At 40.5% G+C, this 14,924-nt stretch overlaps 1 protein-coding gene across 2 annotated transcripts in view; it reads left to right on the forward strand.

Annotated features, from left to right (window-relative positions):
• The first annotated feature begins 3,068 nt into the window (after window positions 1-3,068).
• TDRD5 (tudor domain containing 5) overlaps window positions 3,069-14,924 on the forward strand; it is a 42,072-nt gene continuing 30,216 nt past the window's right edge. For both annotated transcript variants that reach the window (XM_070396126.1, XM_070396127.1), the window contains exons 1-6: window positions 3,069-3,141; window positions 3,589-3,826; window positions 4,423-4,830; window positions 6,355-6,545; window positions 11,238-11,321; window positions 13,599-13,655. In XM_070396126.1, coding sequence (XP_070252227.1) covers window positions 3,595-3,826; window positions 4,423-4,830; window positions 6,355-6,545; window positions 11,238-11,321; window positions 13,599-13,655 — 972 coding nt within the window. In that variant the 5' untranslated portion in view covers window positions 3,069-3,141; window positions 3,589-3,594. The remainder of the gene's footprint in view (window positions 3,142-3,588; window positions 3,827-4,422; window positions 4,831-6,354; window positions 6,546-11,237; window positions 11,322-13,598; window positions 13,656-14,924) is intronic.

The following is a 14,924-nucleotide window of genomic DNA, read 5'->3' on the forward strand; positions in this document are numbered from 1 at the left end:
TGAATTTATATTAGTTCACACAAACACTCCATCCATGCTTTTGTTCCGGCCCTCCGGTCCAGTTTAAGAACCCATTGTGGCCCTCGAGTCAAAAAGTTTGCCCCCCCCCTGGTCTTGACTCACAGAGCTCTCTGGTTGTGGTTAATTAATTGTAGGATCCAAGGAATGAACTTAACAACTCAGTGTAACAACAAAAAGCAAAAAACCAAGAAAACACAATTCTAGGTCTGGGAACCGAGGCATCTCAAGAGTGAGCGACATGACTTGTCACCCCATTCACAGAGCTAACTCAGATCCCAGACCCAGAGCCTCTTGAGCGTAGCCCAGATATTCTTAAAGAAGGATGTTGCTAAAACACCTCAGTACTACAAACTTTTGTCCCAGCCTTTCCCCAAAGACCTTGTGTGATCCCTTATGGATAACTGCTTTGGAGAAAAGAAAGTACCCAAACTGCTCACAGACTATCACTAATTTCTGGTGCCAAAATGTCATGGTTTGCCATCCACATTCTGAGCTTATATAGGGATTAGGTGATAAATAACTGAATTCTGGCCCAAGTTCACCTTTGGGTAGGGCTGGTGGTACTGAATGCATCTTATGGTTATGTACCCTACTTGACAAGTGAATAGCTGGAATAGGTCATCTTAGCAACTGACAGAATTTCTTCATTGCTGAGTTCACTCATTGGGTAAGGGCTATTCTGGTAGAAAATGCCAACCGGAGTGTCAAAATAATACACCAAAAGCATTACCACATACCTGAAGAATTGCAGAGGTGAGTGTGACCATCAACGGTGTGAAAGATGCCGGTGTGACCGTTCCCACCTCATTCCCATTCATTTCCCGGGTCAGTCACCACAAAAGACTGCCGGTCATGGAGAATGAATGGTAGTACACTATGGTAAACACATGTGAGGGCTCCAATTGCAGCGCCTCTTCCAAATGGGGTCTTCTTATTGAAGCAACCCAAACTACCCCTGACACTTGGTTTGCAGTTATTGATCTGGGATTTAGCTCCAGAATATCTTTTTTTGAAAATCCTCTTTTTTTTCAAGCATAAGTTTGAAAAAACTTCTTTTTTCAAGATAAGTTTATTGCCTATCACTTTTTGTTATATCCTTGTTTATGTCTGTACATCGGTCTCTTCACTTTCAAATGGGGATCATAATTGTATCTTCCCACAGTGTAATTGGGAAATTAGGTAATTTTTTTATGTAAAGAGCATGTAGTAAATGTTCGATATGTGTTACCTATTATCTCAGATGATTGGGGATGAGAATCTGGGATAATGTTGTTTTTCCCGATTCATTTCGCAGTAGTCATTCTCCGGTGAGATGTTAAACTTTCTGAATCCTTGCATAGCTGAGAATGTCTTTTCTCCCACTTCAATATGGAGTTGGCTGGGTATAGGATTCCAGTTTCAGCTTTGAAAATATTGTGTCATTTGAGAAACCCAATGGCAATCTAATTTCCATTGCTTTGTAGGTAACCTATTTCATTAGTTACTAGTATTCCAAGGACTTAGTGGGTCCTTTTAATTTGAAAATTTGTCTTTTTCTTCAAATCTGGAACATTTTCTTCTTTTTAAACCCCCAACCCTCACCACCATTCTTTGTTGTTTCTGTAACACCTGTCATTCAGATGTTGGAATGTCTGGATCCATTCTTCCCATCTCATCATTTTTCGTTTTATTTGCTATTTAGCTCTATCCATTCTGCTGTATACCAGCTCATCATTTCATCATTCCTATTTTCTGTCTTTAAGGGATTCTTCAATATTCCTGGCTCATTCCTGGAACATTTTGTTCTCTGGGGTTTCTTTTGGATTTATTATGCTCTGGAATTTTAGATAGAAGGTAAGGTACATGTATGTGCTCAGATTTCCTTCTTGATTCAAATTCCTTGGTTATCTTTACATTTTAAGGTAATAGGTTATGCCTCTCTATTCTACTCTTTTCTGGTTTTCAAGGACCTTATACTAGTAAATCTGGCTCATTCCACCTATCCAATAAATACATCCCTAGGTTAGTTTCCCAAGTACAGCCTCATCTTTAGTTTCCCAGCTCCTTTATCCCCAGTGGCACCTGGAATGTCCCCTCATTCAGGAAGCCCTCCTCACCCCGGGCATTCCTCTAGCTCTGCAGCGATTCTCCCGGAAGCATCAGAATTGCCTGCGATTATCCCTAACAGACCCGCACCCACCGAATCAGCATCTGCTGATCAGACCCGGATGTCTTCCCCACACACCCCCTCCCCCCGTCACCCCCCCCCCCCCCCCCGCACTCCCCGTCCCTCTTAAGCCCCACCGGTGACTCTGAGGCCCACCCAGGGTTAGAACCTCTGCACCTTCTCCTCCCGGCTGCCCGACCCCAGGGCAGGATGGCGGCGGTTGGAGAGGTTCTCATCCCCACCTTGCATCTAGCAACCACGTCCAAGAAGGTAGGCCCCGGCCACCCCAGAAGGCAGCCACGACGCTCCTGGGAGTCGGCCCTAGCGGCCCCGCCTCTGGGGCAGGCCCCGGACTGGACCCCGGAGCGGTCAGCCCTGCCCAACCGTCCCCGGGGCGCGCGCCCTCGGGCCGGCACGTGGCGCCGGCGTCCGTGGGGCTGCGGTGCGCAGGCGCAGCGCGCGGGCCGCCTCCAGCGCGCTCTTCCGTAGCAGCTCTTCGGAACCGAGCGCCTCAGACCCTCCGCGCCCACAACGGCGGCAGCGCCGGGGCCGGACGGGTGAGTGGCGGCCACTCGAGGCCGGGCAGCGAAGCGGGGTCCTCCTGCCCTTCCCGGGGCCTCTGCGCCCTGGTGGTGCGCAGCCCCGGACAGCTGGAAGGAGCGCTGCCCGCGCGCCAGGGTCGGTGAGACGTTGGGGGGCGGGGAAGGGGCCCGCTCACCCCGCGGATTGGGACGGGGCGGGCGCCCGGGACTCGGTGAGAGGCAGCGGGAGCCCCTGGAGGGTCTGGGCTGGAGGAAGTGTCCGGCGTGAGAGTGTCTTTACCCCGAGGGCAGGCGGCGTGGCGTGGGCCTCGTTCCCAGTCCCGGTTCCCAGCGTCCATTCCGAGTGGATGGACTCTAGGGAGACCCGCGTTAAGGCTGCAGAACTCGGACCTCGCACACAGGAGCCACTGGCAGGGATGCCCGGAGACACACGTGGGTGACATCAACCCTGTTGGAGGTTTATTGAGACTTTGAGTTTGAGTTGCAGGTGGGGGAGGGGAGCCTGGGCTTGGTGAAGCGCAAGTTTCAGAGGAGTCCCATGATGTTGCCTCTGCCTTCGACAATTTTTTAAATATATATATATTTTATTGATTTTTTACAGAGAGGAAGGGAGAGGGATAGAGAGTTAGAAACATCGATGAGAGAGAAACACCGGATCAGCTGCCTCCTGCACACCCCCCACTGGGGATGTGCCCGCAACCAAGGCACATGCCCTTGACCAGAATCGAACCTGGGACCCTGGAGTCCGCAGGCCGACGCTCTAGCCACCGAGCCAAACCGGTCACGGCTGCCTTCGACACTTTTAAAACTCCCTTGTTTGTATTTCACTTGTTGGTCGTTTTAAGCTTAAGGGCCGTGTTTCTGGCTTAAATCCCGAAGGGTGCCATGTCTGAGCAGGAGCGCATCCTGGAATGCCTGAGGAAAGAGATAAGGTCGCTTCTCATTTCCACCAAAGACGGCTTGACCCCACAGCAGCTGGAGAAGGAGTACCTGCTGATGGTTGGCAACCACTTGCCCCTCCGAGTCCTTGGGTACCGGTCCACGATGGAGCTGGTGTTGGACATGCCTGATGTTGTCAGTGTCTGCCCCTGCGGGGATGGGACTGTCATACTGAAAGGTAAACTCGGTGATCAGTAACCACGTCGTAAAGTTTTAGCCGTTATCTTGCACCTTAGGCAGGGTGTTTTCATTTTGGGGGGGCAGGGAGGAGTGATTATAGGCAACTACCTTTGAGGTTGTGGGCTAAGTTAGAGCTTTCGCAAAATTAAGACCCCCCCCCTCCCAAAATGTACATTGACAAAAACTGCATTTTTGCATATGATTTCAGATGATGGCACCTTCCGTTGGGAGAAGCATAGCAATGGGACTTTTATTATAAAATCATATTTTTTCATTCCACATGGCACACATACACACAAAATCGAGGGGAAGTTTGTTGTTCATCTCAAGATTTTCAAACCTTTCAAGGAGTCAGTTAGCAGTAATAATGACATACTGGATTTTACCTTTCTCTCCTCATCCTCTGGTAGAGGAACTAATCAGCTGTTGTCCAAAATGCAAAAACTTAAAAGAACCAGGGGTTCATATTTATCATGCTATCCAGAGACACATCTACACGGAGAGTTAAAAGAATGACTACACAACCACAGATACAAAGGGTAACGAAGGGAGTAAGTTTTCACCTACATATGATTTCTTTGTTCGTCCTTTCAGCCATTCCAGATGAATCCACCAGAGGAATCGCAAGTTTAGTTGCAAAACAGAGGAGCAGTCATAAGGTCCGAAACTCCATGCAGAAGGGAAGGGCCAGTGTTTGCTCTGGGTCAAGCTTTCACCGGCGAGTGCCTTACCGAGGAAGGGTGCCCCCTATCCTTCCAGCTGTTGTGAAGAGTGAGTTGAAGGACCTCCTGGCGTTATCGCCTGTTCTCCTGTCTGATTTCGAAAAGGCATTTGCCAAGCGATTTGGACGATCATTCCAGTACATGCAATATGGGTTCCTGTCCATGTTTGAAGTGCTGAATGCGGCTTCGGATGTTATTTCTGTAGAGCAGACCAGAGCAGGTTCTTTGTTGACGTTAAAGAAGAGCATATCAGAAGAAAAGCAGAGAGGGTGGCCAGCAGGTATGCACGTTAGCATTGCTAACTATTGTGGGTGAACAAATTTCGGAGCACTTGTGACAGAGAGAGAGGCACGTAATGGCTAAGCTCCACCAATTTGTTGAAGTTAAATGTTGGCTCTGTCATTCACTAGCTGGGTGATGTCAAGCATGTTACTTAAAACATCTAAGCATTAGTTTCCTCATCTCTAGAAGCAATAATACTTGCACCTTGGAATTGTGCTGAGGATGAAATGAGATGAGGTCTGTAAAGTGCCTGGCATTTAGTAAGGTCATGAGAAGTAGTGTCTATAATAATAAAAGGGTAATATGCTAATTAGACTGGACATCCTTCCCGATGAAGCCAGGGCCAGAGGAAAGCCCGGGTCCTAGGCGCCTGCAGGTGGCCAGAGGGAAGCTCGGGTCCCGGGTGCCAGAGAGAAGCCGGTGCTAGCAGCCAGGGGAAGGAAGGCCTACTCTTGCACAAATTTCATGCATTGGGCCTCTAGTCTATCTTAAAAACACAAAATTAGCTCTCTCACTGTAAATGAACATTAGTTCTATGTGTTCATGTAAGGAAGATGGAACATGGAAAATGAAGTTTTAAAAATCATACTAGTTAGTAGTATTTGCCATCTGATCTTTGCCGTCATTGATCTTTGATGTCATAGCAGGCACCGCATTAATTTATGTAGTGTAATGATAACCACCTTATTTGTATAGCATTTGACCTTGGGTTGTCATTGCCATACCATAGACGAGTAGTGTGAGTATCCCTGTCTTATAGATATGGATACCAAAGTTCAGGAAAGCCAAATGACTTTTCCAAAGTCACATGGTTGGAAAAGTGGTAGAGCCAAGTTAGACACCCAGTTCTTATTACTGCTCCTTCATTGTTTCTCCTTCCCAATCACTGTCATTCTCAAAGGCTCAGAAACCAGTATAATCATTTGTATAGTGTTTCTCTAGACCAGTGGTTCTCAACCTTCCTAATGCCGCGATCCTTTAATACAGTTCCTCATGTTGTGGTGACCCCCAACCATAAAATTATTTTCGTTGCTACTTCATAACTGTAATTTTCCTACTGTCATGAATCGTAATGTAAATATCTGATATGCAGGATGTATTTTCATTGTTACAAATTGAACATAATTAAAGCATAGTGATTAATCACAAAAACAATATATAATTATTTATGTGTTTTCCGATGGTCTTAGGCGACCCCTGTGAAAGGGTCGTTTGACCCCCAAAGGGGTCTCGACCTACAGGTTGGCAACCCACAGGTTGAGAGCCACTGCCTTAAGTGGAGTTTTAGATGTCCCTTTTTTCAGTAACACACTTAGGATCTCTTGGTTTTCTTCTATTGATGACTAATCACTTCCATTACATGTACATTTTATTGACTTAATGTTTAAAATGTAAGCTTACTTGCATTAATTTTTAGTTCTAAATTGAGGGCAATTTAGCTCATGGTAGCCTCGTATATAACCACCAGAAGATAAACTAGAAATTTCTAGTGACAATTTTTCTCTCCTTTTATTCACAAAAGGTAAAATTTTCACTCAGCCTTTTAGAATGAAACAAGAAGGATCATACTCTCCAAGTTTCCCAATAGCAAAGACACGCTTTTCACGACCCACTTCAAACATGGAGCCATTGAAGCAAATATGGAACATGGAAAAGACTAAGTCAAATGTAGTGGAGACTTCAAGGCTGAATCACACTGAAAAATTAAACCAGGTGAGATACTGGAGTTTGGAGATATAAATACACTGAAAATGTGTTTAAATTCAGTGGTTATTATGTCTGATGGAAAAGCTGGTCTTTTAAAATTCAAGTCATTCACTAATTTCAGATGTAACTTAAGCATTTTCTATGGTTCTCTGGATTATAAGAAATGAGAAGTGACAGTAAGAAAAGAGTACAATTTTGTCAACTCCAGGGTTTCTACTATTTTCTGCAGATGATTCCCAGATCTGTATCTCTAGTTCCAGCTTCTCACCAAAGTTATAGAAGCATATTTACAACTTACCTCAGGAATATTTTTACCTGAATGGCTGGCCCCTGAGCACTACAATCCTGGTATTTTTGTGTGACTATAATGCTGAAGGACTTTGAATAAAAACTATTAAAATATAATCAACAAAGGCCTGGTTAAGTTAGCAAGATAACAAGTTGAGCTCAAAATAAGCACATGGAAATTAAATTTGAAACATAAAAGTGCCTTATTTTTATAACTAAAATACTAGCTTTAGTAACATATATAATAAAATTTACACATTTTAAATGGACAGTTTGAGTTTTGACAACTGTATCTAGTCATGCAAGAACCATAAAAATCAAGAAACAGAACATTTCCATCATCCCCCCCAAAGTTCCTTCATGCCACTTTGTAATTAATCTCTTTTTCCGCCTGCAGCTACAGACAATTACTGCTTTCTATAACTGTAATTTTGACTTCCCAGGAGTTTCATATAAATGGAATTAAATAACATCTAGCCTTTAGTGTTTATCTTCTTTAACTTAGCATGATGCTTTTGAAATTCATCCAGCATATATCAGTCGTTTGTTCCTTTCTCTTGCTGAATGTCATTCCACTGTATTGACATACTTCAATTAGATGTTATTTCCTATTTGGGGGTATTATGAATAAATCTGCTATGAACATTTACATACACTTTGTATGAATATAGACTTCATTTCTCTTGAGTAAATACCTGGGAGTAGGATTGTTGGGTCATACACTAAGTGTGTGTTTAAGAACTTTATAAGAAATTGCCAAACTGTTTTCTAAATTGTCTGTACAATTTTACTTTCTCATGAGCTACATTGCAGCTTTGTTAACATTTGATATTGTCAGTTTTTAAACTATTAGCCATTTCAGTGGGTGTATGATGGGATCTCATTAGTTTTAATTGAAATTTCTCTAATGATGAAAAATGTTGGGCATATTTTTATACGACTATTTTCCATTTGTATATCTTCTTTGAAGTGTCTATTCATATTTTTGCTCATTCTTAAAAATTAAGTAGTCTTTGTATTGAGTTGGAAGAATTATTTATATAATCTAGACATAGTCCTTTATCAGAGAAATATTTTCTTTGGTCTATGCTTGTCTCTTCATTTCTTTAATCTGATTTTTGTGGAAAAGTCTGTATTTTTGAAAAACTTCATTTGGCATATTCTGTAATATGACTTGAGTCTACCTTTTTCAGTTTCCTCTTCTACTACTTTTCTAATGCCTTCAGGAAAACTATTCTTTTTTCTTTGTTCATGAAGTTCCTTCTACCTTCATTGCCCTCTCTACCACTTCTCTGCAATAGTCTCTTCATTTTTTTACTTTATTGGGGTTTCCCTTTGCCATTGGCTTCTCTGCCAAAATCCTCAGATCCCTGCTGTCTTAACTTGGGCCGCTCCTGTCTTTACTCTCTATCTGTTGAGTTCAGATAATCATCCGTTATTTCCTTAACATTATTTTTCCACTTGCTCAACTTTGTGAACTTCCTCCCCTTTCCCTCTTTCCTTAGGGAGCCTTGCTTCTAAACTCAGAATACACTAGATAGTAACTCTATTTTCTGACCCCACATTCCCAGATCTTTCTGCATCCCTATTGGTTCTTTCCTCCTTCATTTCTATTTCAGCAGAAGAGCTTTTCCTTCTGCCCTTTATGGCCAGTCATTCCACCAGTGCCCTGGCTCACACTGAATCCTGCCTCCCAGGGACCTTTCACCATCCCATCTCTTCCCTGCATTAGGCAAACACTAAGTGTGTGTTTAATAAACATTGAATACTTTTATAAAGAGAAGAAAATTGGTAACAAATTTTTCTTCTGGATAAGAGTATGGGATTGAGTAATTGAAGACTCTAGAACAGCCGTGGGCAAACTACGGCCCACGGGCTGGATCCGGCCCGTTTGAAATGAATAAAACTAAAAAAAAAAAGGACCGTACCCTTTTATGTAATGATGTTTACTTTGAATTTATATTAGTTCACACAAACACTCTATCCATGCTTTTGTTCCGGCCCTCCGGTCCAGTTTAAGAACCCATTGTGGCCCTCAAGTCAAAAAGTTTGCCCACCCCTGCTCTAGAATCTAATTGTTATAGAGAATGTTAATTCTCTGGAAAGTTTAAGAATATTTAATTTTAATAAATATTTTACCTACTATAAATGTATTTTGTATGTATGAAATATTACAGTGACTCTGGAGAACAGTTTTTTATCCATTTGATTGAAATACATTTCCTTTGATAGATACTTCCTTTGCATATTATTCAGATTTATCTTTGACTTTTTTTTTTTACTATAATTTGAACTTTTTTTTTTTTTAAATCTTTATTCAGATTATTACATTTGTTCCTCTTTTTTCCCCCCATAACTCCCCTCCTTCCAGCTCCCACCCCACCCTCCACCCTCACTCCCCACCCACTGTGTTCATCCATAGGTGCATGATTTTTGTCCAGTCACTTCCCGCATCTCCCACACCCCTTTTCCCCCCAAGAATAGTTAGTCCATTCCCTTTCTATGTCCCTGATTCTATTATAATCCCCAGTTCATTCTGTACATCAGGTTATTTATTCACTTGATTCTTAGATTCATTTGTTGATAGATGCATATTTGTTGTTCATAATTTGTATCTTTACCTTTTTCTTCTTCTTCCTCTTCTTAAAGGATACCTTTCAGCATTTCATATAATACTGGTTTGGCGGTGGTAAACTCCTTTAGCTTTTCCTTATCTGTGAAGCTCTTTATCTGACCTTCAATTCTGAATGATAGCTTTGCTGGATAAAGTAATCTTGGTTGTAGGTTCTTGGTATTCAGCACTTTGAATATTTCTTGCCATTCCCTTCTGGCCTGCAAAGTTTCTGTTGAGAAATCAGCTGACAGTCGTATGGGTATTCCCTTGTAGGTAATTGAGCCTCTTTCTCTTGCTGCTTTTAAGATTTTCTCTTTGTCTTTTGCTCTTGGCATTTTAATGATGATGTGTCTTGGTGTGGTCCTCTTTGGATTCCTTTTGTTTGGGGTTCTCTGCACTTCTTGAACCTGTAAGTCCATTTCTTTCTCCAGGTGGGGGAAGTTTTCTGCCATTATTTCTTGAAATAGGTTTTCAATATCTTGCTGTCTCTCATCTTCTGGCACTCCAATGACTCTGATATTAGTCCGCTTAAAGCTGTCCCAGAGGCTCCTTACACTATCTTCACACTTTCGGATTCTTTTTTCATTTTGCTTTTCCAATTGGGTGTTTTTTGTCAAATCTTTGGTTTGATTCTTGAGCTCCTCTGGTCTGCTATTGGGTATAATATTCTTTATTTCAGTCCGTGTATGCTTACTTTCTAATTTCTTTTTTTTTTTTTTTTTTTTTTTTTTTTTAAATATATATTTTATTGATTTTTTACAGAGAGGAAGGGAGAGAGATAGAGAGTTAGAAACATCGATGAGAGAGAGACATCGATCAGCTGCCTCCTGCACATCTCCTACTGGGGATGTGCCCGCAACCCAGGTACATGCCCTTGACCGGAATCGAACCTGGGACCTTTCAGTCCGCAGGCCGACGCTCTATCCATTGAGCCAAACCGGTTTTGGCACTTTCTAATTTCTTTATCGTAGCATCGAGGGTCTCATTAGTTTTCGTGAGGCTCTGCACAAATTTATGGCAAGCCCTCAAAATTGCGATTCTTAGCTCCATATCCTCCATTTCTGTCATGTTTTTTTGTCTCCGCATCTTTTATGCTTTCTTGGTGCACCCCCTTGTGGTCTCTGTGCGCAGTCTTGTTCTAGCCAAGCCTTAATTGTTGTAGTTAACACTAGAGGGATTTGACCACCAGGCCGACTTGCTGTAGGAATCAGCTGTGCGGAAAACGTCTGTCTTCTGGGGAGGCGCTAATCCAGCCTTTGCCTGAGGCGATCGGCAAATGGCTGTGCGCAGGGCTTGGGCGGGCGGGATCAACAGGGCGGGGGGAGGGAGCCGCTATGGCCGCTCTCAGTTCGTCCCCAGGGGTTCTGCCTCTCTGTCCCAGCAACCGCTGCAAACCTCGGAGGGGCCGTAGCCAGACAGTCCCGCTTCTCCCGTTTGAGTCTGGGTCCCTAGAGACTCGCCCGGATCTGTAGCCCAGAGTCTGAGACTCACTCCTGATTGAAAACGACAACCGCGCCCTCAGCCGCCAGCCCGCTTTGCGCGCGCACCACCTCACCACCGCACCACCGTACCTTTAAATTTTCCACACTACGCCTCCTCTGAGTGTCGGAATGCTGTTGTTTTTGCTTCTAGTTGAAGAGTCTCTCCTCAGCCAGCCTTCCTGTGGTTCTGGTTGATGTCCGTTCCGACTTTTAGTTGTATTTTTGAAGTAGTTGTTTACAGCGGCAATCTCCGGTGTTTACCTATGCCGCCATCTTCGATCTCCTATAATTTGAACTTTTATTTCTTTTTCATAGTTGGAGAACACCTTCAAGTCAGTTATTGCACAGATTGGACCTGGTGGGACTATTAATCCAGAACTAAAGCATAAAATAAAATTTGTAAGTATTTTCTGTTTCTGGAAAATGGATAAGAATACTTGATTATACAATTAGATATCATTTGTGGCCAAGCTAATTTTCTTAAGAGTATTTATTAATTTTATATTTATATTTATGCCTGATCTTTTCAAATATATTGCAAATAGAGTGGCTATTCATTTAAGATCAGAAAAAAACTAAATAAATTACAGAGTCTTAAAATTTTTAAAAAAATTCTTTAGAAAATGTTAAGTTCCTTCATAAATGTGCTTTCTTCCCAGTTTTCTTGCCCTTACCCTAATGAATCATTGTCAAGTTCTTTCCAATATCAGTTTTCTATATATTTATGTCAAATATTATTCTAAATTGTGTATGGTATCCCATCGTGTTGGTATACAATATTTCACTTAATGAGATTTATTATTGATTAACATTTGGGTTATTTCTAGCCTTGGCTATTAAAAAAATGCTGTAGTTAATGTCTGAACATTTATCTAGAAGTGGAATTGACAGAGGTATTGATTAAGTTTGATAAATATTACTACTTTTCCCTCTAAAAGGTTTGAACAGATTTTCATTCCTACTGACAGTGAAATGTTACTGTCTAATTATGTTGTTTTAACTTATATCTCTTGATTTTTACATTGAGCATGTTTTCATATGCTTAGTAGTCATTTATATTTCTTATGTCTTTGGCCTAATTTACTGTTTCTCCTTATTAACTCGTAAAAGTTCTTTGTGCACTTAAAATTTTGGTGGTAGCTGTTAAATGTAATTTGAATAGTCAGAGTGCCTTTCTGCTTTACTTTCGTTTGAGCTGTGTGGTTTTACTAGGAGAAATGCAAAAACTTTTGGGCATTGAGGCCCTGTCTTCTTGTTTGGACATTTGTTCAATATGACTTTTTTATGGTAACAAAATATTAGGGAAATAGTAAGCATTCATTGATAAAGGATTGGTTAAATTATCCACCCAAACTAGGGAATATCATGTGGCTCATAAGAAAGTTTTTATGTGTATCTCAGTTAATTTACATGGAATTATCTCCTTGACATATTGTTGGACTCTAAAAACAGATTTTATAGAGTGACATGTTTAGTGTTATCCTTTAATGTAAATCATAAACAATGTGAATATGTTTTTGCATAAGTTGGTTTCTGAAATGCATCAACAACTATCTCTGAATCATAGGATTTTATAATCATTTCTACTTTGCATTTTTCTGAAACTTGAATTAAAAATTTAAATAAAATATATAGTATCTTGAAAAATCTAGGAAAATCCAAAGCTTTAAAAAATTTTATTGATTTTTTAAAGAGAGAGATGAAAGATATATATAGAGAGAAGCATTTATTTGCTCTTCCACTTATTTATGCATTCATTGATTGATTCTTGTATATGCCCTGACCGGGGATCAAACCCGAAATCTTGGAGTATCAGGATTTATGCATTCATTGATTGATTCTTGTATATGCCCTGACCGGGGATCAAACCTGAATTCTTGGAGTATCAGGACAACACTAACCAACTGAGCTACCTGGCCATGGCCAGTGCAAAACTTTTTATACTTTATTGGGATAGACTGAATCCATTTCTAGGAATTTATCCTAAAAAAATAACTGGACAAGTGCATAAGGTGCAACTATGAGGATAACTACTTCAGTGTTTGTGGTTATGAAAAATAGGAAATAGCTCTAGGGGATTGAGCAAACAAATTTAAGTGTATTGAATATTTTGAAAACTCAAGCCAGAAACATGTTGATGCATATTTACTGACATGGTAAGATGTGTTTGGTTTGATATTTACAAACTGATTATAGAAATAATGACCTATTTTATGTTAAATATAGGTATTTTATATGTACATAGACAATAATGGCTAACTGGATATTTTCTCTGTACTGTATTTTTCAAAGTTTTTTATAATGACCATTGTATTTCTTTTCTACCATTTAAAATGCTTGAACTTATGCTATGGAATTTTTTTTTAGATTTTTTTTCAAAATGTGAACTAATGGTATGCTATCTAGCTAAAGAACTGATAGGAATTTGTGGAGAGCTGTGGAATTGCAATGTTGTGTAAGAATGATTTCTCAACTCTGGAAATGTTGGAAGTCACTGCTTTTTGTTGTTATAATGTTTTTTAAAACTGGAAACTGAAAAATATTGTGACTATTTCATTCACTCAATAACATGCTGCTTTTATCTTTGTTAATATTTACATTTATACTGTCTTATATTTTATCACCCAACACTCCAATGGTAACTATTTATATTATATTTCATTTTCTATTTATTAGGTTGTGTCCAGGTTTCCAGAGGGTTTACTTATTTCTAAACTGCTTAGAGAGTTTGAGGTGAGTGTTTCCTTTTTCATCAACCATAGTTTTTTTATAGCTTATGTTTTCCTGATTGATAGAAATTTTGTTGCTGCTACTTGGACCCTCCAAGTCTATGCTCTAGAGCTTAAACATCTTGTTTTGATTTCTGATTTCCTTTTCTTTACTAAAAGAGTTAAGAATATGATTTTTAATAAATAATTCATGATGCATAGGAAGGATATTTTTACTGTTTATTGTTACAATATTATTAGAAAAAAACGTTATTTTTCATATCTGATAATACCAAGTAAGCAGAGAGGTTGTAGAGATACAAAATACCTCTATGCTGCTTGTGTGACAAATCCCCTTTGGAGAGTGTTTTGGCAGTACCAAATAAAGCTTGAGATACACACCCACTGATCCAACAGCTACACTCTACACACGCCCTTTAGAGAAAACTCTTACACACGTGTACATGAAGACATTCGTAAGGCATATGCACATTGCAGTATAGTAAAAAAATTGGGAACAGATTACATGACCATCAATAGGAGAATGGATAAATAATTTTGGATTGACATTTATACAATGCAATAATATGTAGTAGATAAGATAAATGAAGTAGACTTGTTCTGAAACCTGGAACATTTTTGGAACCATCATGTTTGGTGAAAAAAAAATCAAGTTGAAGAATGATAGTTCAGATACTGCCATATAGCCAATTTTAAAAAATGGTTAAGACCTATACATATGTTAGCTGTGTGCAGCACTCTGTTCTGAATGTCTCTCATTAGATTTTTACAACAAACTGAAACACAAAGAAGTAACTTGCCTAAGGGCCAGATAGCGAGTATGGAGGAGTCAAAATTTGAACCCCAGACAGTCTGGTTTCAGAATCCTACCTTTTAACTACCATGCCATAGAAACTGACATACATTTATAGATATGAATACAGATATTGCGAGATACTATAGCATAACGGGTAAGATACATCGCTTTGTCCTATTTTATGGATGATATGTAAAGTCAGGATAATATTACCTAATACTATAGTTTGGTGAAGTTTAAATGACTTAAAAATAAAGTACTTAGCCGAAACCGGTTTGGCTCAGTGGATAGAGCGTCGGCCTGCGGACTGAAGGGTCCCAGGTTCGATTCCGGTCAAGGGCATGTACCTGGGTTGCAGGCATGTCCCCAGTGGGGGAATGTGCAGGAGGCAGCTGATCGATGTTTCTCTCTTATCGGTGTTTCTAACTCTCTATCTCTCTCCCTTCCTCTCTGTGAAAAATCAATAAAATATATTTT

The sequence above is a fragment of the Myotis yumanensis genome, unplaced genomic scaffold (genome assembly GCF_028538775.1).
Source record: "Myotis yumanensis isolate MYYU_CA2020_CCGP unplaced genomic scaffold, mMyoYum1.0.hap1 SCAF_17, whole genome shotgun sequence".
NCBI classification, from domain to species: Eukaryota; Metazoa; Chordata; class Mammalia; order Chiroptera; family Vespertilionidae; genus Myotis; species Myotis yumanensis.